The following is a 25,787-nucleotide window of genomic DNA, read 5'->3' on the forward strand; positions in this document are numbered from 1 at the left end:
CTTGCTCCACCCCCATACCGGCTGCCAATGGGGGCCACGTGGCTGCGGTAATGAGCAGCCAGGCCTTCCCAGAGGCCCGGCCTCCCCAGGCTGACACTAGGCGCTTCCTGCACACGGAGGTAGGCACTGGGCCCTCCGACGGCCAGCTAGAGCCGTGTGAGGACAGACAGGGCATGGGGGAGACCAAGGGATGGCCTGGATGTCAGGGTCAGGGGAGCAGGCAGGGGTGGCCAGGATGCCGGGACATGGTGGGTGGGCTGAGCCCCTCCTGTCTGCTAGAGGTAGAGCTGCCTGGCTTCTCTCCCTATCCCGGGCTAGCCAGGCCAGACAAGAGTCCCCCAGCCCTTGCCTAATGTGGATACTGTTTGGAAGTCTGTTTTCTTTGGGGGTGAGGGAACAATGGAGGAGGGGGATCCCAGGACGAAGGTCTGAATTCAGGAAGCTGAGCCCCTCTGGGCAGAAAGGGAGCCAAGGGCCCCCGTGCTTTGACTGGGCTGAGGCTACCTGGGCTCAGGGCAGTGTGTGTGTCGGGATAAACCCAATTTCCCCAGCAGCACAGGTGCCCACAGTCGGGAACCCTCTACTTGGGGAACCCCAGTGCCCAGGAGTGGCCAGGGAAAGTGGCCAGGCAGAGACATGGCCTCCACCTTAGGGCAGGGGCGTAGCTGAGGGCATGGCCTGGCAGAGACTGCTTCCAGTGCCCCCACGCAGCTGAGCCCCCCACGCCTCTCCCTCCCTTCGCTGAGTAGCCCAGTCCTGCGCTGCCCCTTGGCCCTTTACTCCTCCCCTTTCTGTCCTCCCCCGCCTCTCCAGATGAGTAATGCCTCCGGGCTCCTGGGAACAGCCGAAGTACCCCTGGTGCCCTCCACCTGGCCCCAGCCCAGTGCCCCCCCAGCCATGCCCACCCTGCCAGCCGGGCCACAGATGGCCCGAGTGGAGAACAGCTCCCAAGGAGTCCCGAGGCTCTTCCTCACCACCGCACTAGCCAGAGGCGTCTCGGGAGTCTTCGTGTGGACAGCCCTGGTGCTTACCTGCCACCAGGTAAGCCCTGACCTGAGCCTCTGGGGGACCCCTATCCCAGCAGGAATTATTGGCTGACACCTGCCCTCCCTCAGCCCTAGGCACCAGGCCTGGCTGGAGCAGAGGAGGGGTATCCAGGGCCTTAGCAGGGGTGTCAGCCTGGGGCTCAGGAGAGAGGAGAGGCTGTGGGAGCCAGGGTCACAGGGACAGGGGGCCAACTGAGCACCAGAGATGAGGTCAGCGATGAGTACCTGTTTCACAGACAGGATGTCTGAGGCCCAGAGAGGACACCCCCCCTCCCTGTCCAAGTTCTTTCTCAGGCTCACGCAGGAGCTGATAGAAGGGCCTTCTCCTTCCATGGGTGTGGCCCACCAGAGAAAGGCCTGGTGAGGACTTTGCTCTGTAGGGAGCTTCGGGGAAAACAGATAGAAAGGAATGGGGGGGGCGGGGGAGGGAGCTGGGCAGCAGGGTTGGTTGGTGGGTACAGCACCCCTGAGGGTACGGCCTTCCCTCAGCTCTTCACATGGGTACCAGGACAGAAGCCATGTCCTAAGCACCCTAGCCACACAAGCCCCTTGAGAGCCCCACCTGTCAGAGAGGGGGTTCAACACCTTGCTTTACTATTGACAAAATGGAGGTTGAACGGGGCAGGAGCTTGGCAAGGTCACCCACCAGGCAGTGCCAGCTCCAGGGAGGTCTCCTATGGCACCAGCAGGAGGGGGAGTGCCTGATAAGAGCTGGGCCTGGATGCCTGAGGTTCCCCCCCCACACCCCAGCCTAGCCATACCACCCCTGTGCCTGCCCTCTACCTGCCCCTCCCAGGGCGCCCTAGACAGGGGACATGCGGCCTGCTCGCTCCCAACTGCTCCTGTTCTGCCATGTCCTGTAGAAAAGGTGGAAAATCTGGGAAGGTTGGAAGCTTATAATCACAGTATTTCACACAATCGATCTTGTAACAGCATTTGTAACATATTGGGCGCCTTGATTAGTTTGTCATTCTGGTTTGTTATTGTTGTTGATGATGATTGTGGGATTTGAACTCAGGGCCTGGGTACTATCTCTGAGTTCTTTTGTTCAAGGCTAATGCTCTACCACAGCACCACTTCCATCCAGCTCCTCTTTCTTTCCTTCTTTCTTTCTTTCTTTCTTTCTTTCTTTCTTTCTTTCTTTCTTTCTTTCTTTCTTTCTTTCTTTCTTTGTCATGGGGTTTGAACTCTGGGCCTAGGCACTGTCCCTGAGCTCTTCAGCTCAAGGCTACTGCCCTACCCCTTGAGCTACAGCCCCACTTCCCGTTTCCTAGTGGTTGACTGGAGATAGGAGTCTCATGTTCTTTAGTGGCCGGGCTGACTTCGAATGGCGATCCTCAGATCTCAGCCTCCTGAGTAGCTAGGATGGCAGACGTGAGCCACCAGTGCTCAGCTTTGTTCTACATCTTAGGTATCATTCTTGAGAACATTTGTTATGGGAGGGGCGAGTTTTTGAGCATCATTTTACTGTGCACAGTGCAACAGGCCAGTCTCTCGCCCGGGGGAGGGCTTGGGTCCTAACAGTCATTCCCTATGCATTGCTGTGATGAAGGTCATTTTTTTTTAAATTTCTGATTACATAGTTCCTAGGAGGGAGTAAGAGTCTAAAGCCCTTTTCTGTTCACAGCCAGACCTTTCTATGTGGATCTGCCTGGCAGGGGTGGGGACATGCCCCTGCCTTGTCCCCAGTGTGACACTTAGCAGGACTCAGGAATCCGGTGGAATGAATGACTGAGTGTATTTGAGCTGGCCAAGAACACTGTCTCACGCCCAAGGGGACTCTGCAAGTTACAATGTGTTACATGCCTGAAAGTTCCTCAAAGAATGAGTCTTAGGCAGCCCTGATGGCTCCTGCCTAATCCCAGCTACTCAGGAGGCAGCCATCAGAAGGGTCACGTTTGATGGAGACCCCGCTGCAATCAGCTGCTGGTCATCATGGTAGACTGCCAGGCAGCCCAGCCAGTGCAAAAACCTCAAGATCCAAATAAAAAATAACCCGACAGAAAGGGGGCTGGGAATCAGTGGCTCACGCCTGAGTAATCCTCGAGGGTAGCTACAAAGCCAGCCCACGCTTCTCTCTTTCCAGTCCTGGGCCTTGAATTCAGGCCCTGGGCACTATCCTTGAGCTTTCTTAAGGCTAGTGCTCTATCTCTTGAGCCACCGCACCACTTCTGGCTTTTCTGTGTGGGATTTGTGCATTCTAGGCAAGCACTCTACCACTAGGCCACACTCTGGGCCAAGAATGTAAACCAAGTCTAACTTTTCGCTCTCTTTTTTTTAATTTTTATTTTTTTGGTCAATTGTGAGGCTTATACAACTTTTTTTTTCTCCCATGAGACTCTTATCTCCACCAGAAAATCAGAAGTAGAGCTGTGGTAGGATATTAGCCTATGCAAAAGAGCTCAGGGACAGTGCCTAGGCCCTGAGTTCAAATCTCAGGACTGACACCAAAAAAGAAAGTGAGGGTGGAGAGGGAGAGAGAGAAGGAAGGAAGGAAAAGAAAAGACCTAGATGCATGTTTCAAGTGGTAGAGTCCTTTGCCTATCTAGCAACTTGAAGCTCTATTCAAATTCCAAGTACTGTCCGAGAGAGAGAAAGAGAGAGAGAGACAGAGACAGAGAGACAGAGAGAGACAGAGACAGAGACGGAGAGAGACAGATTGAGAGAGAGAGAGAGAGAGACAGAGCGAGAGCGAGAGCGAGAGATATGTTAGGAGCTAGGAACCTGTGGTTCACACCTCTGTAATTCTAGTTAGACAGGAGGTTGAAATCTGAGCATCAAGGTTCAAAGCCAGTCAAGAGAGACAGATCTAAGAGACTGCCTTCCAATTAATCAGCAAAAAGCTGAAAGTGGAGCTGTGGAGCAAGTGGTAGAGCACCAGCCTTGAGTGAAAAGGCCAAGTGAGAATGCAAGGACCTGAGTTCAAACCCTAATACTGGCAAACACCCACACTCACACGGACATTTTAAGCCAGGTATGATGGCTCTGGTCTATAAACCCAGAACTCAAGAGATGGAGGCAGGAGTTCGGCCTAGTGGTAGAGTGCTTGCCTAGCATGCAGGAAGACCCTGGTTTGATTCTCCAGTACCACATATATAGAAAAAGCCAGAAGTGGTGCTGTGGCTCAAGTGGTAGAGCTCTAGCCCTGAGAAAGCCCAAGGACAGTGCTCAGGCCCTAAGTTCAAGCCCCAGGATGAGCAATAAATAAATAAAGAGTGCAAGGGCACCCTGGCTGCACAGTAAAACTCTGTCTCAAAACAGAACAACAAAAAATGTAGTTTATCACAAAAGCTGATGAGCTTGTTTGGTGTTGATTTGACTTGATTTAGCCCTCTGTATATGTCTGCAAAACACTAGGTTGAACATTATGACTGTATAACATTATTGGTTAATTAGAAGTAAGTATTTTTGTTGTTTATTGTTATTGTTTTTGTTAGTCATAGGGCTTGAACTCCCGGCCTGGGCATTGATCCTGAGTTGTTTTGCTTAAGGCTTTTGCTATGCCTCCTTCCAGTTTTTAAGTATTTAAATGGAGATAAGAATCTCATGGTGGGGGGGCCGGGAGTTTGGCCTAGTGGTAGAGTGCTTGCCTAGCATGCACGAAGACCCGGGTTCCATTCCTCAGTACCACATATATAGCAAAAAGCCAGAAGTGGTACTGTGGCTCAAGTGGTAGAGCCCTATCCTTGAGAAAATTCAGGGACAGTGCTCAGGCCCTGAGCTCATGCCCAGGACTGGCAAAAAAAAAAAAAAAGAATCTCATGGGGACTTTTCTACCCAGGCTGGCTTCGAACCATGATCCTCAGATCTCAACCTCCTGATTAGGCAGGGTTACAGACATGAGACACTGGTGCCTGGCTTTAAAAAAATAATTTTAAAGAGGCTAGAGATGGGCCAGGAATGTGGCCTAGTGGTAGAGTGCTTGCTACCACTAGGTTCAATTCCTTGGTAGCACATACACAGAAAAAGCTGGAAGTGGAACTATGGCTCAAATGGTAGAGTGCTAGGCTTGAGAAAGCTCAAGGATAGTGCCTAGGCTCTGGGTTCAAGCCCCAGGACAGCACAAAAAAAAAAAAAGAGGCTAGGTAGGGATGTAGGTCAGTGGTAGAGCTCTGTAGGTAGGGGTGTGTGTGTGTGTGGTAGTAGGGTTAGAACTCAGGGTTTTTTGCTTGTTAGGCAGTCACTCTATCATTGAGCCACTCCCCCAGCCATTTTTTTTTCCTTTTTGGTTGTTGTTGGTCTTGGGGTTTGGTGCCTCTGAGCTTTTTTTGCTTAAGGGCAGAGCTCTTCCACTTTGCGCCACTGCTCCATTTCTGGTTTTCTGGAAGTTAACTGGAGATAATAGTCTCAGGGGCTTTCCTGCCTGGGCTGGCTTTGAGCTGCTATCCTTAGATCTCAGCCTCCTGAGTAGCGAGGATGACAGGCGTGAGCCTCCAGCTCCTGGCCTCAGCCTTTTTTTGTTTTGGTTTGTTTTATTTTATCTTTTATTTGCCAGTCCTGGGCTTAACCTCAGGACCTGGGCACTTTCCCTGAGCTTCTTTTGTTCAAGGCTGGCACTCTGCCACTTGAACCATAGCACCCTTTCTGGCCTTTTCTATTTATGTAGTACTGAGGAGTTGAACCCAGGGCTTCATGCATGCTAGGCAAGCACTCTACCACTAAGCCACATTCCTAACCCCCCCTCCTTTTCTTAAAAAATCTCTGGTTATTTTGGAGATAGCGTCTCATATTTGTCCAGGTCAGCCTGAACTAGTCTCCCTAGCTAGAGACACTTGCCGCTATAGCTGGTATGACAGGCCGTTGGTTGGGATGAGGTTCTCACTAACTTTTTGCCCAGGCTAGGCCTCAAATCACAATGCACCCAATCCCCATCTCCAGAGTGGCCAGGATCACATGTGTACACTACAGATGTACTTGTATACAGTAAGTGTAGATGTAATGTTGTGTATATGTTACATCTATACGATTGCAATAGAAAAAATATTTTTTTGTCACCACAATGAGACTATTCACTGCAGAAAACTAAGAGATAGCTGGGCATGGTGTCACACACCTGTCATCCCAGCCTTCAGAGCCTGAGGTAGGATGGGGACCAATTTGCAGCCAGCTGGGGCTGTATATTTCAACCATGTCAAGGCAGGAAGGAACAAAGGAAGAAATGGAGGGAGGGAGGGAAGGAGGGTGGAGAGAACCAGGAAACATACAAGAATGTGAGGCCTTGCTGGCCAGAGGCCGGAAGTGCTACCTACCACCACTTTTTTCACGGCTCCTGGGCTGGCGCAGGGTGGCAGGGGTGGCAGGGGCCAGTGGCTCCACCCAGATACTCTGTGCTGGTCGCCTAGATTTACCTGCACCTGCGCTCCTACACTGTGCCCCAGGAGCAGCGCTACATCATTCGCCTGCTACTCATTGTGCCCATCTACGCCTTCGACTCCTGGCTCAGCCTCCTCCTCCTGGGAGACCACCAGTATTATGTGTATTTTGACTCTGTGCGAGACTGCTACGAAGGTGCTGCCTCACATCTGGGCTGGGCTGGGGGGAGGGGGAGCTGGAGGCCGCACAGCTCCTTGGCTGGCACCAGGGTACCTGGCCCTGCCAGCCCTAGTGGGGTGAGAAGACTGCCCAGGGGGATCAGGGTGCGCTAGGGCCCCGCCTGAGCCTCAGCTTGTAGACCCATAACATAGGCACCCTGGGTGCAGGGCAGGCCTCCGGCTCATGCCAGCCCCTCTGTCACCCTGCAGCCTTTGTGATTTACAGCTTTCTCAGCCTCTGCTTCCAGTACTTAGGGGGTGAGAGCGCCATCATGGCTGAGATCCGTGGCAAGTCAATCAAGTAAGCCCCGCCCCAGCCCCACCCACTGTGCCCATGGCCCCGCCCACCCCTCCCGTCCTCCCAGCCGCTCCTTCCCCCAGGTCCAGTTGCTTCTATGGGACCTGCTGCCTCCGGGGCCTGTCTTACTCCATTGGCTTCCTGCGCTTCTGCAAGCAGGTGAGGGCCACGCCCACCTGTGTGCCCACTGCCCTGCCGTGGCCAGGCTGGTCCCAGCCCCTGCCCACTGCTCCCCTGCTGTCCCCCCATCCCCAGGCCACACTGCAGTTCTGCATCGTGAAACCTATCATGGCTGTGACCACCATCGTCCTCCAGGCATTTGACAAATACCACGATGGGGACTTCAAGTAAGGCAATAGGGGGTGGGCGGGGGGGGGGGGGGGGGGGGGGGGGGGAGCAGGGGCCCAGCTGGTGGGTGGAGGCCAGGGTTTGATGTGGCCTTATCCTCCTGGGGGCCAAGCAGGGGAGGACATGGATGGCTTCCTGAGGGGCAGGCAGTGCTGGTGGAAGAGAGACCACCCCTGGGCAGCCTGGAAGATCCCCCACCAGCCCTCTCAGTGCTGTCTGAATCCCTGGGTGGAGGACTGGGCTGCTCAGAGGGGGCAAAGTAGATTGGTGACATGTCTCTGGGGGACATGGGCCACTCTGACCCACAGTTCCTCTGGCCCAGTGTCCACAGCGGCTACCTGTACGTGACCCTTGTCTACAACACATCCGTCAGCCTGGCCCTCTACGCTCTGTTCCTTTTCTACTTTGCCACCAGAGAGCTCCTGCGGCCCTTTGAGCCAGTCCTCAAGTTTCTCACCATCAAAGCGGTCATCTTCCTCTCATTCTGGCAGGGTGTGTGTTTCTCATAGGGATGGAACCTGGGTTCTCATTGTGTTTCATCCCAAACTGTGGGCCTCAGTTTCCCCAGTAGTAGGGCCTAGTCATAGGGACACAGTGAGGCTTGTTAGTGGGTAAAGGAAGATACTGTGTGTGGGGGGGGGAGGGGTCAGGGTAGGTGGAAGCCACACAGAGGCCTCCAGAGCCCTGGTCCCTGCCAGGCTCGGAGCTGGTAATGGCAGGGTAGACTTTGGTGGTACCTGGCCTTGGCTCCTGCCAGCCTCAGACCTGGGTGGCCGGCCAGCTGGGTAGGAGCTGTGGCCTGTGCCTGAGTGGCCCTCACCCATTCCCAGGGCTGCTGCTGGCCATCCTGGAGAGGTGTGGGGTCATCCCTGAGGTCCAGGCCATCGATGGCACCAGGGTGGGGGCTGGCACGCTGGCCGCGGGCTACCAGAACTTCCTCATCTGCATCGAGATGGTCTTTGCCTCCATTGCCTTGCGCTATGCTTTCACCTGCCAGGTGTACTCTGAGAAGAAAGAGCACTCACCAGGTAAGCCAGGCCCGCCAGCCAGGGCACCCACATGCACCCTTGGGGCAGGCATCTAAGCCAGGGGCAGGCAGGGGGCTTGGAGTTCTGAGAGCTATGTGGCTGGACCAAGATGATGCTTGGGGTGTGGGGAGGGGTGGGGCTGGCATCCCTAGAGAGTGGGTGTGGTGTGGATATGGCCTCCCAGATTTCCTCTCCCCCATCCCCCAATTATCCCACAGCAGATATGCATCTCCCCTGTAATTCTAGCTCTCCAGGAGGCTGAGATCTGAGGATCAGGGTTCAAAGCCAGCTCTAGGCAGAAAATCCACGAGGTTCTCATCTCTAATTAACCAGCAAAAAGCTGGAAATGTGTGGCTCAGGCAATAGAGTACAAACCTTAAGTGAAAAAGCCAAGTGAGGACCGGAAATGTAGCTTAGGGGGAGAGTGCTTACCTAGCTTGCCTGAAGCCCTGGATTCCATTCTCAGTCCCACATACATAGAAAAAGCCAGAAATGTCACTGACTCAAGTGGTAGAATGCTAGCCTTGAGCAAAAGACGCTTAGGGACACAGTGCCCAGGCCTCTGAGTTAAAGTCTTAGGATTGGCAAAAAAAAAAAAAAAAAAAAGGCCAGGAAGTAGAGTGCTTGCCTAGCATGCACAAAGACCTGGGTTCCATTGGTACACATACATAGAAAAGGCTGGAAGTGGTGCTGTGGTAAAGCACCAAAAGCTCAAGTGGTAGAGCGCTAGCCTTGAGAAAGCCCAAGGACAGTGAGTGATCGGTGGGAAACCTGGTGAGTCTGGAGGCCAGGGTTGTGTTTGAAAAGCTGCTGGGCTGGGGAGGTCAGGATTGGGGGCTTCAGAGACAGAGCTGAGGGGCAAGGTCCCTGGATGGAGCATACTGGAGGAGTGTCTGGGGTCCACGGAGCCCCCAGCCCACTGCTGCTTTACCCCAGGTCCCCCGGCACCCATGCAGAGCATCTCCAGTGGCCTCAAGGAGACGATCAGCCCACAGGACATCGTGCAGGATGCCATCCACAACTTCTCCCCAGCCTACCAGCAGTACACACAGCAGGCCACACACGAGACCCCGGGGCCTGGCCACCCCTCGCCTGGCACCCTCCCTGGTCTGGCCAGTGGCTCTGCAGGGGGCAGGAAAAGCCGAAATGTGGAGAAACGCATGCTAATCCCCTCAGAGGACCTGTAGCGGGGCCCAGATCTGCCTGGGCCTCTGGGCAGGACAGGGCCCCCCACTTTCAGCTCTCTCACTGAAGGTTCAGCCTACAAACCACGGACACCTTTTCATACTGTGTCCAGCCAGGAGGGATCAAGGTACTTGTGGGCCGGTGCTCGGAAGGAGTCACTTGAACCCACTGGACAAGCCTGAGGACCCACTGGGCACCTGGCTACAGACTGCAGGTCACTGAGGGGCTGGACATGAATGTGGCCACTGGGTCACACATGGCACAACAGGATGGCCAGGCCTCAGGTTGGGGCTGCAGGGAGAACAGAGGAAAGAGGGACCCCATTCCATGGCAAGGGTATGCACTGAGCCTGCCTGAGGGCATCCTAGCTGTATAGAGAAGCCCCCACCCCCATCATCCCAGCCACAGAAGGCCTGTCTGGGGCCCACCCGCATCCATCTGCACAGAACCACTGTGGGCCAACCTTCCAAGCCCACGGACACCTCCCTGTGAGCTCTTCTTATTTATAAACACCTTGAATTTTCCTTTTCTTGTTTTCTTTTTGTCAGTTGTGGGTCTTAAATTCAGGGCCTGAGCGCTGTCCCTGAGCTCTTCTGCTCAAGGCTAGTGTTCCACCACTTTGAACCACAGCACTACTTCCGGTCTTCTGGTAGTTAATTGGTGATCAGAATCTCATGAATTTTCCTGCCCAGGCTGGCTTCGAACCAGGTTCCTCAGATCTCAACCTCCTGAATAGCTAGAGTTTCAGGCTTGAGCTGCCAGCACCCAGCTACATCTTGGATTTTGTAATGCTTGTTGAGCCTCTCTTCCAGGCCAGGATTGGGCAGGAGAGGGTAATGAGGCCTAATTTGTCAGCCTCATTGCCTCTGCCTGGAGCAGCTACCTGCTCAGTTCACATAGAGCAAACTAGAGTTCACCATCGGATGCCATTGGATGCCATCTGATGTCCAGCTGAGACCCCAAGGAGGCTGAAGCAGCCACCTCTCTCTGGACTATATCAGCTTCGCCCTGTAAGGGTAGGTGGCTTTGTACCGCCAGACACGAGTACAAGGGTCTCAGATCTGAGACTGCTACTTTCCTTCTCCCCTCCTCCTCCTCTTCTTCCTCCTCATTTCCCCTCTTCCTCCATGCTAAGTGGACAGCCCTACATCAGTGAACTGGAGGAGCTGAGTAGCCTTAGAAACTGGTGCCCTTTAAGAACGTTCTAGAGAGGACCTAACACTGAACAGCATCTCTTTATAGGGGCTTTCCAGGCAGAGGGGGATGCAGGGCAGCTTTGGGCCAGGGTGTGGGGAGCAGCAGCCTGCTGCCCGGTTGGGCTCAGTAGACAGGAAAGCCTGGCATGCACCAACCAGCCTGGGAGACTCAGCTGGATGGCAGACTTCCAGCTACAGGAGCCACACAGTGGGGGCTGTTCTCGTGCCATCTCCATCTGGGGAGGACAAGGACAGGGATGCAAGGCCAGTAGCTTCTCTGAGGTCCAGCTGTGCAGTTTGATAAGATAGGCCAGGCTCCTCCCTGTTCCTTCCCCAGCCCCTCCCCCCACCGCCTTATCATTGCCCTCTGTGGTGGCAAGGCAGGCCTGGTCATCAGGGCAGGGATGGAGACCAAGGAGGCTCTGTGGATGGGCCCTGTCCCCGCGTGCAGTGACCACTATGGAATCTGAAGTTCCCAGTGCCTGCAGTCCCAGATGCCATGTGGGCTCTGGATCCATGTACTGGTCAGCTCTGGGCCCAAGGGGAGAGGACTTATCTGCTGGACACCCACATGTGCCAGGAGCTGTCCTCGGTAAGTCTCAGTTGAGCCCAGAGAGGTCTAGCAAGTCACCTGCGGGCACACAGCAGAGCTAGGGGGCCCAGGCTGCAGTGAGGCGTACCTGTTCTGCACACACCTTCACCTGTGGACAGGTCCCTCTTCCTCCTAACAGGACACAAGCAAAGCCCAGGGTGTCCACAGCGCAGGCAGGCTTCAGCTGCGAGTAGATGGAAACCAGCCAGAGGGGCTCAGAAGCAGGTGTCCAGGCTGAGCCAGAGTGAGGACTATAGGTGATTCCAGGCTCACCGTCCCAGACCAAAGAGGGAGTTATAGTCCCACCAAGGTCAAAGGAGGCCACCCAGTGGTCAGGGGTTCGCCTGGCCTGGCCTCACCGTCAGCACCTGTGAAATACCCCAGAGTATCTGTGGCCTCAATACACAGCTTCCCTATCAGTCCTCAGCCTCCACTCTGGACCAGAATTCTCTTGGTATTTTTGTGCCAATACTAGGGCTTGAACTTAGAGCCTGGGCATTGTCTCAACTTTTTTCACCAAAGGTGAGTGCTTTATCACTTGAGCCACAGCTCCACTTCCAGCTTTCTGGTGGTTAAGGAGTTAAGTCTCATGGGCTTCTCTGCCTGAGCTGAGAATCCTCAGATCCTGATCCTGCCTTCCTCACTTACCTCTCTGGGGCTGGCAAGACAGGAGTGGCTCACCACAGGCCAGGCTCAACCAGCAGCCAGGCTGGTCCCAGATCTGGTTAGGTCCTTGGCTTCTTGGACTGGTCCCTGTCCATAGGCTCTGTCCTCTGTCCCCCACACACCCATGCCCCCTCTCAATAGCCAGAAGGCTCATCACAGCCAACCAAGCTGGGCAAGGGGACTAGTGGATAGGCACCCACAGCCTGTGCTGTCTGAGGTCTCCACCGGGACAGGCTGTGCCCCGAGGTCAACTCAAGACAGACAGACCGTGTCACCTACAGCCGTTCTGCATTTCCAGTGGTAGGCCTGGGATCCTTTTTTGTCTGTGCTTGAACTCCGGGCCTTACACTCTCATCTTATTCTGCTCAAGGCTGGCACTCTACCACTTGAACCAAACAACTGGATATTTTGCTGGTTAAACTGAGCTGGCTGGCTTCAGATCATGATACTCACATCTCAGCTTCCTGAGAAGCTAGGATTACAGGTGTGAGTACTGAGGCCAGGCAAGGCCTGAGAACTTATCTGCCCACAGGAGGAAAATGGGGTTATGAGGGGATGTACCCCATAACTTAGGATGCTGGGCTCCTCACTCAGGCCACTGGTCATGCACAAGCATCTGAAACAGGAAACTCTTTATTGCAAGGGTATAAAAGTAGTCACAGCGCAACATGTACAGCAATAAATTAGGTGTGGGGGGGATGTGGATGGGCAGGGGGAGCACAGCATATGATCTCAATAATTTATATCATGGGGAAAAGCAGCACAAAAAATAATAAATATTGAAATGAAACTGCCGAGGCAGGAGACAGGGAAGTCGGGGCCGCGGTGGGTGGGCCTCTGTCACCTTGGAAGCAAAGCCTGACTTGGGTGGGGAGTAGAGGTGCCAGACAGAAAAGAAACCCATGCCACAGAGAGGTCCTTGTTTTGTTTTCTTAAATTAAAAAATAAATCCATATATTAAATCGTGACAACAAAATGTCAGTGATCTGAAGTTAAAGCAGAGGGCACCGTTGGGTGGTCTGGGAGGGGCTGGGCGGCCACAACAGCTCGCTCAGGTCACCCCGGAGGCAGAGCGTAAGGAGCTCCATCTTTAGCAAAGCACCAGAGGCTGAGAGCCATCACCTGCCTGCTGCAGTCCCGAGAGGCGGGATGCTGACACTCCAAGACTGGACAAATCCATCACCCCAGCAGGCCCACCAGAAATTAGGGGTCCTATGTCCCCTCCCGCCCACTGTCGGGCCAACTCTGTGCTAGTGGAGAACTACAGTATCAAACTGGAAAACTTCTGAAAAATCTATACAATAAAATGTGTATATAATTAGATAGATTCTCTCTTTCTAAATACTTCCCACGGTCCTATTGATATCCAATATGGATTACCTACCTTGGCAGTGGCACAATGGCATTCTCTAGGTGCCCGCAGCCTCTGCGCTGAGGACCCAGTGGCCTTGTGCAGAATGGGCTGCGGCTTGGCCTGGCCTCCTGCAGCCCCTGGGGCCTGGAGCTGATAAGCCAAACAGCAGTGCCACAGAGCGCCCTTGCTTTGTCTCCCCATCTAATGGTGGACACAGGAGCATGGGGCGGCCCTTGGGGCTGTGGGTCCTCTGCCCTTGTCCTGATGTGGCTGATCCCTGCCCAGTGGCTTGGCAATCTGTGGGGAGGTTGAACTGCTGGTGTGAGGGGACAGGTCTAGGGGAACCGGGAGCTGAAGCCTGGGTCCTGGAACTGCGTCTGCCTGTCATGCATGGTTTCTGGCTGGCAGCATGAGGTGGGCTCTATGGCCCACCCCATACCCCTGCTCGGGGCCCAGACACAGGACAGCACAGGCACAAACTCCAGCCAATGATCAGAACCTGGAGCTCTGAGTGACCGCACCCCTGAAGGCAAGTCCTTGAGGCTCTCCTGCCCATGCCCTCTGACCCTTCCCACTGCACTGCTTAGGCCTCCTCCGTGACCTGGGGCCCTGGGCCCCTACCTGCCTGCCCTCCTCCCTGCCCATCTCCCCCAGAAACAGGAACCCAAGTCCTGAACTTGCACATCCACATCTACCTCTATCCCCTGGCCTCAGTGGCTGCCACCTCCTCCCTCCCTCAGAGCACAGCTGGCAAGCAGCTGCCTGGCTCCCCAACCTCGCCAGGTGGCCTCACCGGGTCACAGAACACTGGGAGAATTTACAACATCCACAGAACTCTCTGTATACATACTGGATGGGCCCTCCCAAATCCCCATGGCAGGGCAGGCCGGTCCTCTAAGGTCTGCTGGTGCAGAGGGGCTGTGGTTGCAGGTGTGCATTTATAGGGACACACCCTTGCCCACCGGCCCTCATCTCCTCTCGAGGCACAGGATGGGTGTGAGGGGCTAAAGCAGGCCGTAGCATCCTTGACAGGGAAAGCTGGAAGACCAGAGCTGCCCATAGGCCCCCTGTCCTGCCCCAGGCAGAGGTGCGAGGTGGAGGTGCACGTACCCCAGCCAACAGTGGACCAGGAATGATGGCTGAACCCCTGCTTGAGGCCACAGAGGCCCAGCACCAGGGCCACTCTTCCTGGAAGACCCCACAGGGAAAGGCAGAATCCGCTGGGGCGACCACACTTCCTGGAAACACACATTTAGGGGGGAGAGTACAGGTGTGAGTGTGTGCATGTGTGTGCATGCGTGTGTGGGGGGGGGGCAGCGTGCGGCACCCGGCTCACAAGAGCCTACTTTTCATCCCGTGTCTGCCACCTGTCCCATTGTCCGTGCCTTGGGCCCCCCCCGCAGGCTGTGGCTGGATGGTCATTGTCTGTGCCAGGGACGTTGAGACAGGCATGAGGCCATGCCGCTGCCCGCCCAGCCCCTGCGGCAGGCACTAGGATGCAGCGGAGAAGGGCACAGAGGCGGAGGAGATCTCGGCCGACTTGACAATGGTGATGACACTGGTGGTGGCCACCTTGGTGGGTGTGACAGGCCCGCGGGCCACAGTGCGGGCGAAGGTCTGCAGGGCCTCGTACTTGGAGCGCAGGGCGTCCAGCTCCAGGCGCATGCTGCTGTTCTCTCGGGCCAACTTCTCCACCTCCTGCTGCAGCTCCACCCGCTGGCGCTCCAGCTCCTCCTTCTGTGTCACACGCTTGATGCGGCAGCTGGCTGCGTAGCCACGGTTCTTCAGTGTGCGGCGACGCTGCTTCAGACGTGTCACCTCCTCCTTCGTGAGGCCACGCAGGTGCTGATTCAGCTCCCGCACGGACATGGACACCAGCTCATCGTCGCTGAGCACGGGGGCGTTCTCGCCCGCCTCCTTCTTGACCTGGGGGGCCCACAGCAGGGTCAGAAAAGGAGGGACCCTCGGTCTACACTGCAAACCTGCCTCACAGCCGCCAATGCCCCCCGCCTGGCCCTGCCCAGAGCTGATCCTAACCCTCTGGGTGGCGCATGTGCCCCTGCCACTGGCTGCTTGGCTTTTCAGTCCTTATTCTGGTTGTATCAGGGATTGAACTTCAGGCTTGAACTCAGAGCCTGGTGTTGTCACTGAGTTTTTTTACTCAAGGCTCTATCACTTAAGCCACAGCTCCACTTCCAGCTTTTTGCTGGTTAATTGGAGAAAAGAGTCTTGGACACTTTTCCTGCCCAGGCTAGCTTCAAATTGTGATCCCCAGGTCTCAGCCTCCTGAGTAGCCAGGATTACAAGTATGAGGCAGCAGGGCCTGGCTGGCCTCTAATGCTTAAGCCACATCCTCCCCAGCGTTTGAGCCAGGGGCTCACACTCCCTTTACCCGGCTGGCCTGGAGATGAAGAGCTTCTTGTGTCCTCCTCCTGAGTAGCTGAGATTACAGGCATAAAACACCGACACCTAGCAGTTGTGACCCTCTTTGAACAGTTGTTCCCTTGGGAAAGCAGTGATTGCGTCACTGCCAGCCATCACTATGGAGGTCACAGGCCATAGTACAGGGCACTCCAGAAACCCAGGCCTGGCACAGATGGGGGCTCAACCAGTTCCTCACCTCCACCTACCAACTGGGGCAAAGCCAGGGTGCTTGGCGGTGTATGGCCCACCTGTACCTCCCGGGAGCTGATGGGAAAGCTGGCCCAGGGGCATGGCCTTGACCATGGGAGGGAGCCGAGAGCACTCAGGAAGTAGCAGGGAACTGGCCGACCCCGGAGCAGGAGCATCCTGCTGTCCAGGGCCATTCTGTCCACCTCTGGCTCTGCAGGAGCAGGGTCTGCAGCTGCCTACCCACCCACTCAGTGTCCCATGGCATAGGTCTAACAGGTCACTGTCCCTCATCTGTTTCCCACCCCTCCTGCTGGACTTCTCCCCATTCAGTGGTCCTCCACTGATTGCTGTGGACGAGACCTCCTTACTCCCCAGGGGAGAACAGGGGCTCTTGGCTTACGCAGGATCTCTCCTCGCCATACCTTCAATGCCTTGTTTGGCTTGGGATTAGTCGTCATAACCCGGGCACAGTCACCAGGACAGAAGCACTTGGAAACGGCAGCTGGAGAGAGAAATGGGTGAGGCGGGGGTCAGACCCAGGGCCCTGCCTCTCTGCGGGGTGCACCCAGAGCCAGCTGTATTTAAGCAGCAGGGCCCCAGAGCCCCCAACATGAAACAGGACTGTCCTCATACATAAGGTCTCAGCCCTTAGAGCAACCAGGACCAACCCCTTGTCCTCAGCAGCTGCCCCCACCCCAGAGTGTGTGGGACTTCCCAGCTATTAGCAATGGTGGCTTCCTGCCTTCACTCTCCCCTCCTGAACCCAGACAAGACATTTGCCCCTGGGAGGCCCCAGGTGCCGCAAAGCCACCTGCCCTTCTCAGCTCAAAGGCGTATGTCTTGCTGGCCACTGGACAGCGTCCCAGACCCCGCCTGGCTCTCCAGGGAGACCAAGAGCCCTGTCCTTGCCCCCGAAGATGGAGTGGGGCACAGCATTTGCCACCCTTCCTGGCAGTGTGGGGGTCGCCTACCTCAGTGGAGAAGACTGCAGCTGTGGCATAGCCACCCACCCAGCCTACCCAGGAGCTTCAGGTGGACAGCAAGTTCAAAGGCTGTGGCCCAGAGACTGGGGAGGTGGGAAGCCGTGACTGCTGCAGGAGGCCACCTCCCCCAATCAACTGTCTGGCGGAGCCCAGCCGTCCTGGTTGCTGTCCCGCCAGCCAGCCCCCTTGCCCGCCCTTCTTGGTTTCCAGTCTGCATTGTGTCACACATTCTAATCATTCATGAAAAACCCAGCCAAAGCATCCCAAGCATGATTCCCCTCTGATAGTTGCCATGGCGACCTTGGGAAGTAGCCAACCCTGGGTAGTCGCCATGGAAACAGAGAAGCCCAAAAGCAATCATGACTTTAGGTCAGGCTTGTGCAGAAGACATCACCCATCACCCATCACGAGGTTGTCAGTAAACAAACTCATTCACTTGCCTGCGGAAGGGGTGGGGGCAGGAAGTGTACAGATAGCTTTGGAGGGGACACCCCTTAACTCCCACACCCCAGCCCCCAGAACCCGACAAGGTGAGTGGTGCAGACAAGCCTCAGAGAAAACAGGGCAAGGAAAGAAGGGTATCAAGGGCATATTTAGCAGATGCCAGACAGCCTTCCCTGCCTGGGCCCTTGGGCCTGAATTCATCCCCGTGGTGGGCCTATACCTTATGGGGACCAGTCTCCACGGCCCCCACCCTTCACTACCAGAAAGCCAATGCGAAGCAGGGTCTCAGATGCTTCCACAGGTGCTGACAGTGGACAGGGCCAGAAGGCTGTGTGGCTAGTGGGGGCTTAGGAGAGTGGGGCCCTCTGGAGGGCTCCTCCTATATCCTCACCAAGGCACCACGGGGGCCCCATCATGTGGAGGCCCCAGCTGGGTTACAGGGACATGGCACAAGCTACCTTGTGAGTGAGTGACCCACAGGAGCCAGGCGCCTGGGAGCCATGAGAAAGTTTTCCGAGTGAGGGAGGAGGGGTGGGCCAGATCTCAACTCCTCCCGCGTCAGTGGCATAGCTATGCAGTGAGTCACACAGGCTGTTTACAGAGCAGTGCGCATTCCCACACAGGCGCGCCCCTCCCGCACATGGGCCCTGGCGGAAAAGGGAGGAGCTAGGGAAGGGGCCTCTGGCCAGACCCAAGGTGCCGGGATGTGCTGAGCTGGCTGGGCTGGGGGTACAGGGGTGGCTGGGATGGACACACAATAGGTGCCTGCCCCCCAGTGACCTCAAGGGAGTCAGTAGGGTCCAGCACAAGGTCACTGGGCAGTATGTAAGCCCCTCCCCCAGCTCAAACCCAGCCACACCCACTGTACTGGGCTTTTGAGCACCCTGGAGCACCAGGAGAAGAGCAGCCTACAGGGTCCACACTGGGGGCCCATGGCAGGGGTCTGTGCTCAGGGGCCCTTCTTCAGACCTCCTGCTCATCCAAGGATGAGGTGTGAGGACTCCATAGATGTGGAGAGGCCTGCGACACCCCTGACGACACTCTTGAGATGAGTGAGGGAATTCTCAGCTGCCCTCAGGAAAAAGGGGTTCAGTGAGAAAGCCTTAGGGACATGCTAGTTCCCAAAAGTCTCAGGACACAGGGAGCCTGGCAGGTAAAAGACCAGCTTGGTGCCTCCCTGAGCACAGCCTGCAGTCCCAGCCAAGGCCCACAATCCACAACACTGCGTTCACATCCCCACTCCAGGGCAGAAGCCCAGTTCTAGAGGGGAGCCTGGGTCCCAGATAGGCTGCAGGTAAGAGGCGCAGGGCCCACAAAATCCATCCATGCCAGACCGACCTGAAGTCACTTTAAACACCAAAGACCAGGAAAGGCACAGCCAGCCTTTGGAACAGGGTCCAGAGGAGAGTTTGGGGGTTGTTTTGCTTAGCTTGCTGACTCCCAGCTCATGATCTACAAATCTGAAAGAAGAGTCACACCAACTTTTCTGCTTGGGCTGGCTTTGAACCTCAAACACCTAGATCTCATCTTTAAGGAAGTAGGATTACATTCATGAGCCATTAGTACCTGGCCACATGAGAATTTTGTGGGTATGAGACTTTGTAGCCAGGGGCTGGTGGCTCATACCTGTCATCCTAGCTACTCAGGAGACTGAGATCTGAGGATCAAGGTCTATAGCCACCTGGGGCAGGAAAGTCCATGAGACTCTGAGCTCCAATGAATAACCAAAAAGCCCGCAGTGGAGCTGTGACTCAAGTGGTAGAGTGTCAGCCCTGGTTGAAAAAGCTGAGGGACAGTGCCTAGGCGATGAGTTTGAGCCCCAGGATTGGTACAAAAATATAATTAAAAGAAAGGAAGCCAGGAGCAATGGCTCACACCTATAATCCTAGCTACTCAAGAGGCTAAGGTCTGAGGATCAAGGTTCAAAGCCTGCCCAGGCACAAAAGGACCTGAGACTGTTATCTCCAATTATCCTCTAGAAAATGGGAAGTGGGGCTTGGCTCAAGGGTAGGGTGGTAGTCTTGAGCTGAAGAGCTCAGGGACAATGCTAAGGCCCAGCGCAGGGCCCTAGCCTTGAGCTGAAAAGCTCAGGGACAGTGCCCAGGCCAGAGTTCAAGCCCCATGGCCCACAAAAAATAAAAATAAAAATAAATAAATAAATGAAAGGAAAGTTCGTAAACAACAGGCTGTTTGAAAGGAGGGCTCTGGGAGTCACAGGCACATCTGGAAGGACCCTTTCTTGAGACAGGGGACATTGGCAACAGGCTACATAAGCAGAGCGCAGGCAGACCCAGCCGCTGCACTATAGGAAGCCCTAGGGAAATCTACACAGGTTCTGGAGAGGCAACTGGTCACAAGGCAGTACCATGCATGGAAACCATTTGGGGGAAGGGGGCGGGCTGGTCCTAGGACTTGAGCTCAGGACCTGGGCACTGTCCCTGAGCTTTTCAACTCAAGGCTAGTGCTCTACCACTAGTGGTTAATTGGAGATAAGAATCTCAAGGGCTTTCCTGTCAGGGGTGGCTATGAACCATGATCCTCAGATCTCAGTCTGTGAGTCTCTGGGATTATGGATGTGTACCCAGTGCATGGAAATACTTATAGGCGACTATTGTACCTAAGGTGGTTAGAAAGTTAGAAACACCATGGCCAGATGGCAACCTGAACCAGAAGGTGCTGGCAGGGTCTACCTTGTCTCCTCGGTAGGGAAGAGGGGCAGCCACAGCCTCAGGTGGCACTCATGCCACAGAACCAGAGCTGGGATGGCTGGCCTGTTACCTCCAGTAAGAACCAAGTGCCCTAGTTCCATCAAGGGCGGGAGGCTTGCTGTAGAAGATGGGGAATCAGGCGGGGTCAGTTGGGGGGCAGCAAGTGGTCCAGCACAGCCCAGAAAAAAAGCCAGAATAACCGTCTCCAGTTCCAAGGGTTCACAGCCCACCAGCTTCCCTGACCACCCTCTCCTGCAGTGGCCCCCACCCCCTCAAAGCTCTGGCACAGGAAGAGGAGGGCCCCATTCTAACCAGAGAGGGTATTCTCCAAAAAGAAAGCCAAGTGGCTGGCAGCTGCAGGCCCCCAGCAGTCCTAAGGTGGACCTCTTAGGAGAAAAGGAGGCCACACAGGAATCCAGTGCTCACTGGCACATCGACTAGCCTGGACCACCGTCCCTCATCCTCTGCGAAAGCCTCACTGCTTGTCCCACTGCCGGGGACAACGAGGGTCTCCAAAACCCCCAGTACCACAGAAATAGAAAAGGCGGGGGCGGGAGGGAGAAGAGGAGGGCAGGCAGCAAGGCATACACATTGATGGGTAGAAATTGAAGCCACCACCACATGGCTACCTGAACTTGTCAAGTGAACTATAGCCTCAGATGGGCAGTGACACACACAGTTGGATTGATCACAGCTCCTTCCACCAAGGCCCAGGAAGGTCCCCACTGTCCTGCCTGGGATGGGACAAGGCCCCTCAGTATGCAATATGTGTCCCAGTCTTGGCTGGCAGCCCTCTGCAAGCCACAACTGTCTGCCTGGCCTGGAGGACGTCTGGTCACCTTGCATTTGCAGCCCGAGGAAGCTGTGTCATCCCAGCTACATCCCGAGGTGACTGGCTTAGTTGGGATACCACACAGAACACCTGCTCGGTAGCTGTGCCCACCTCTTCCCCGCTCCAGCTTGCCAAAGGCCCACGGGCTCCCCGCCCATCCCAGAGCCTCAGCTGCTCTCAACCTCTGCATCCAGCTGGGGACAGCCCCTAGGTATACCTCAGGGCCCAGACCTGCCAGTCCCTTCTCCCCTTCTGCATCTCCATCATGGAGGACAGCAACCCCACTATCACTTAGCCCTCTTCTCGCCTTCGAACCCACTACTTGCCCCTAGATGGACTTCTACCCATCTACCTGTCCCCTCGGCCTGGCACCAGCTCAGGCCCAGCTTCTATCCAGACTATGACTTTGACCCAACAGGAACTCAGTTCTTTTTTTTGTGTGTGTGTGTGGGGAGTCATGTGGCTTGAACTCGGCCTGGGCGCTGTCCCTGAGCTCTTCAGCTCAAGGCTACCACCTTACCTCTGGGCCTGGGTGCTGTCCCTGAACTCTTCAGTTCAGGCTACTGCCCTACCCTTGAGCCAAGCCCCATTTCCCGTTTTCTAAAGGTTAATTGGAGATAAGAGTCTCAGGTCCTCTTGTGCCCAGGCTGGCTCTGAACCTAGATCCTCAGATCTCAGCCTCCTGAGTAGCTAGGATTACAGGCATGAGCCACTGTGCCCTGCTCAGGATCCCAGTTCTGTTCCTACAGGCACGCAGAGGCATTGGGGTGGCTCCTGAATCCCCCATCCTCTCGCTGTACCACCTCAGGTTGCTTCCTCTAGACCCTTACAGCCCCCAACTGCATTGCGCCCAGGGTCCCCACCTCTTCAACTCCCTCCTAGCTGCCCCTTTTGGGGTAGCCAATCACCTTGGATCAAGACTTTATTTTAGAACTTTCTATAAGAGTTCCCTGTAAGCAATGGAGAATGTTCTACCTCAGATCTGAGGCATAGAGAACAGTCTGCTACGTAACAGCTGAGCTTGGGCAGAGAGGGAGAGCTTAAGAGAGGGTGGCCACTCCCCAACCCCTCCCCCACCCCAACAAAACAAAACAAACACACACACACACACACACAACTCCTGCCAGGTGGCCACACTGAAGAACACTCAGGTGTCCAACCAGGCATTAACCCTAAACCTGACCTTAGACCAGGCAGGCTGGAGCCCTGACTGTCCCAGTGCTTTCAGTACACTGGATGGTGCTGTGGGCATAGCTTCTACCTGCTTAGAAATGCTACAACTTTCAGAAAATACTTTCAGTTTCCTGTAACTGTAAGAAAGAGGAAATACACAGAGCCTGTGACTTATAAAAAGCAAAAGTAAATTCCGGAGCAAGCATCTTCCATTAGCGAAGGATAGGGAGGGGAGGGGAGGGAAGAGGAGGGGAAGAGGAGGGGAGGAGAAAGGAGCGTGAGTCACTGTTTACTGCTCAGATCGGCCACACACAATTCTCCCAGCTGGCAGCGTTTCCATTTCCCGTGTGGACAGGACCTGAAATCCAGAATTTCCACTCCAGAAACCTTTAGACTTAGATACAGCCAGTGTAGAAACAGGCATAACTTCTTCTGGGTCTAGACAGCAAGCAGCTTCGCCCAAGACTGTAAACAAACCTTCCTCTGGCCCTCACAGAGTGAAAGCCACTAGGGTGGACAAAGAATAATCCAGAAAACTCTTGCTCAATGGCAATCTTGGCAAGAGCTGGAGAAAAACCCCAACCCTGGATGAGAGCAGGCTTCTTGCATACCCTCTGTCCACCCCCATGTTTAGTGGTCCCCTGGAAAGCATGAAGCACTGAACTCCAAACCAGTCCCTCCAAGGCCTGGCTCAGCTCAAGTACAGAAGGCAAAGAGGATCCAGAGAAGCTGGTCATGTTTTTTGCTTTAATACATACAGTCTGATTTTGGAGCAAGGAAAGGTGTAGTTTTAAAGGGAGAGTCCCATTACCAAGGTCAGACTCAGACATTCCTGCACTGATAGCTAAGGGGCAAAGTTCTCCTAATTGGTATACACTGGGCACAGTACAACAGGCCCCACCCACTTGCACAGCCCACCTACCCCTTCGCGACCCCACCCACTTGCTTCATGAACACCTGCTTTAAAAGCTCACGCCTGTAATTCTAGCTACTCAGGAAGCTGAGATATCAGGACAGGGGTTCAAAGCCAAAGCCACCCCAAGAAGAAAGGACTGTAAAACTCTTATCATCAATGAACCAGCAAAACAAACAACCAAAAAAAAAAAGCAAAAAAAAAAAAAAAAAAAGCCAAAGTGGAGCTGTGGCTCAAGTGATAAGAACATCAGCCTTGAGCGGAAAAAGCTAAGGAACAAGCCTCAGGCCCTGAGTTCAAGCACCAGTACTAACATAAAAATAAACATAAATGGTTAGGCTTGGCAAGGCCAGCGCATGTTACTAATCCACCTTTCACTGTGTGCGTGTTCTAAGGCATCTTAAGGACAATGGGGTCCTAAAGCCCAAGCTAGCCAATAAAGGGGAAGTATGGGAATCATGCTTTGGCATGGGGTGGGTTTTGAGGTCAGAGTGCTTTCTGAAGCCTGGCAAAAGAAGGGGGACGTCTCTTATTGGTCAAGTAGTAAGTAAACTGTCAGAGACATGGGATTCTGCCTGGGTACTAGAGCATGTGAAACACAGCAGAAACTGAACTCAGGGTTCAAAAGCAAAGGGCTGCCAAACATGGGTTGTGCCATGAACCAGGCAAGTTCAGCCTGGCTGGCAGGACTGTCCATCTCCGGGCGTAAGTGAGGAGGCCAGGTGAACCCAGGGCAAGGCAACGCGCTCTCCCTCAAGGAGAGGTAAGTCAGGAGGGTTGGACAACCTGTGATTTACCGAATTACAGACCCCTCCTACCCACCCACCCACCCCCCAAGTCCGCAGGTGTACAGACCTACAGCCCAAACACACCTGTGTGCCAAGCCAACGAGGTCTGGGAGAACTGGGCGCATAGAGAGCTGTAAGACTGTGGTTAGAGTCCTCATACCTAAAGAGAGTGGCGGGGAGGGCGACAGCCCCCCCCCCACGGGCTTCCACGCCACAGCTTTCCTTCCGGCACCCCTGGCAGGTCAGCTGATGCGAAAGTGACCCGGGTCACAGAGGCCTCGGGAGCCCCGGGCGGCGCGGCGGGGCGGCTCCGGCTTCACCCCGCGCAGCGGAAGCGCGGCTCGGTGATCGCGGCCGGCGCTTCTGCACGTGGCGGGCCGCGCCGGGGCCTCGGCCCGGCCTGGGCTGCGGGGTCCCGCCGCCGACCCGGCGGCACGTGCGCGACGGTCAGGCCGCGTCCGCACGGGGACCCAGGGCCGTCGGGGCGGGCCGCCCGGCAGGTGCGCGATCGCGAGTGTCGACCGGGTCCCTGGCGGCCGTGACTCAGCGGCCAGGCTACCCGCCCTGCCCCATGCCCGCGACCCGATCCCGGCCCCGGCCTCGTCCCGTTCCCGGCGGCCCAGCCGCCGCCCCTCCTCACCTGGCGGGCGTCGCGCGGGGCCGGGGCGCGACGGCTCCTCGCGGGCTCCCGCTTTCCTCGCGGGCTCCTTCTCGGGTGCTTCCCCTCGGCCGCCGCCTCCGCCTCGAGCTCTGGTGCCGACTTCACCGAGAACAACAAGTCCCCGCCGCCCGCCGCCCGCCGCCCGCCTGCCGCCGGCTCCTCAACACTGACACCGCTTCCGGGATCGCGCGTCGGCGCGCGTCAGCGCCCCGCCCGCCGCGTAGGCCCCGCCCCTGCCCAGCCGCGCCCCTCAGCGGAGTCACGCCCCCTTGGCGGACCCACCAAGCGGTTCGCCCAAACCACGCCCGCCGAAACCTGTACTGCTCTGGGCCCCGCCCCTCGACGAAGCCACGCCCCCGAGAGCCTCTGGTGTGGCTGGTCCAAACCACGCCCTCCAAGCTGACCTCCTCCACCCACTAAAGCCACGCCCTCTTGTGGCCACGCCCCCTCCGCCTGTGGTACCTTCACCTGGACTGGTGCTGGGTGGCCAGGTCCGTATAGGTGTCCTCCAGGTACGCTGGAGCGGCCCTGTGCCCAGGCTGGGAAGATAACCAGCCAGAGCAAAAGGCTTCTGGGAAGCCTGCAGGACCCTCAGCTGGTCCTGCAGTTGTCTCACTAGGAGCCTATCCCAGGGACTTTCAGTGGGTGCAGACCCAAACTTGCACCAGGCCACTCTCGGATGGACATTAGCATTATGTTATAGGTCAAGGGGTGTGGGTGGGCTGGGCCCTGAGGACCACCCACCCTGCCAATGAATCCCCCCCTCCCAGAAGGAAGGGGTGCTTAGAATCTTCCATTGATACACACCAAGCAATTCATTGCTTCTCTCTTGTCAAGACTGGATGTTAAGTATCTATGGACCATCTTACTCTCTTCCTCCTTAGTGAGGAGCCAGGAGGAGCCCCGACCCCAGGCGCCGCCCCAGAAATGGCAAGCCCAAGACAGGACAAGGGGCTTTGGACCCAGAATCTCTGTGAGTCACCCACCTCCTCTGGGTGGAGGCCCACCTCTGGTGGCTTTTTCTTCCTGCCACAGAGAAAGGGCAGAGCCAGAGCCTCCTCTTCTGAACCCTCACAGGCAGGCCCCAGACAGTGTTTGGGGGTTCTCTCTCCAAAAATGATGGGCTAAGAGCTGGAAGAAGAGAAGGAGGCACCCCTGGACTCTAGTGACACATGCTGTGCGCCCCCCAGCACCTCCCCAGCCTTCCTCGGTGAGTATATTTTTGGGTTCACATCCTAAGAAACAGGACCAAGTGTTAAGATGCCAGCTCAGATGTTGGGTGACAAGCAGTGCAGTTGGTGGCGGCTTCCTGCTCTGGCTCAAAAGGACTTCTTACTGGCTGCATGCAATCCCCTGGGACCACCAATGACCTGGTGACACACCTGTCCTCCCACACAGGACTAGATCTGCCCTGTGGCCTGTTGGCAG

At 55.8% G+C, this 25,787-nt stretch overlaps 2 protein-coding genes across 4 annotated transcripts; one reads left to right on the plus strand and one right to left on the minus strand.

Annotated features, from left to right (window-relative positions):
- Positions 1–49: 49 nt before the first annotated feature.
- Tmem184a (transmembrane protein 184A) lies at positions 50–9,960 on the plus strand. The gene is made up of 9 exons (XM_090329860.1): positions 50–119; positions 814–1,041; positions 6,389–6,554; positions 6,788–6,878; positions 6,959–7,034; positions 7,131–7,222; positions 7,546–7,715; positions 8,054–8,251; positions 9,188–9,960. The coding sequence occupies exons 1-9, from the start codon at positions 51–53 to the stop codon at positions 9,436–9,438; spliced, it is 1,341 nt and encodes a 446-aa protein (XP_090185986.1). The 5' UTR covers position 50; the 3' UTR covers positions 9,439–9,960.
- Positions 9,961–12,507: 2,547 nt separating this feature from the next.
- On the minus strand, positions 12,508–24,513 carry Mafk (MAF bZIP transcription factor K). 3 transcript variants are annotated; one of them, XM_090329863.1, is made up of 3 exons: positions 24,339–24,513; positions 16,280–16,359; positions 12,508–15,170 (listed from the first exon to the last, which is right to left on the minus strand). In XM_090329863.1, the coding sequence occupies exons 2-3, from the start codon at positions 16,313–16,315 to the stop codon at positions 14,736–14,738; spliced, it is 471 nt and encodes a 156-aa protein (XP_090185989.1). In that variant the 5' UTR covers positions 16,316–16,359; positions 24,339–24,513; the 3' UTR covers positions 12,508–14,735. The 3 variants fall into 3 exon arrangements, with proteins under 3 accessions (XP_090185989.1, XP_090185988.1, XP_090185987.1); XM_090329862.1 differs by lacking the exon at positions 24,339–24,513 and adding an exon at positions 23,783–23,840; XM_090329861.1 differs by lacking the exon at positions 24,339–24,513 and adding an exon at positions 16,829–17,019.
- Between the last annotated feature and the right edge of the window lie 1,274 nt (positions 24,514–25,787).

The sequence above is a fragment of the Megascapheus bottae genome, chromosome 3, assembly GCF_031878675.1.
Source record: "Megascapheus bottae isolate mThoBot1 chromosome 3, mThoBot2.hap1, whole genome shotgun sequence".
In the NCBI taxonomy this organism is placed as follows: domain Eukaryota; kingdom Metazoa; phylum Chordata; class Mammalia; order Rodentia; family Geomyidae; genus Megascapheus; species Megascapheus bottae.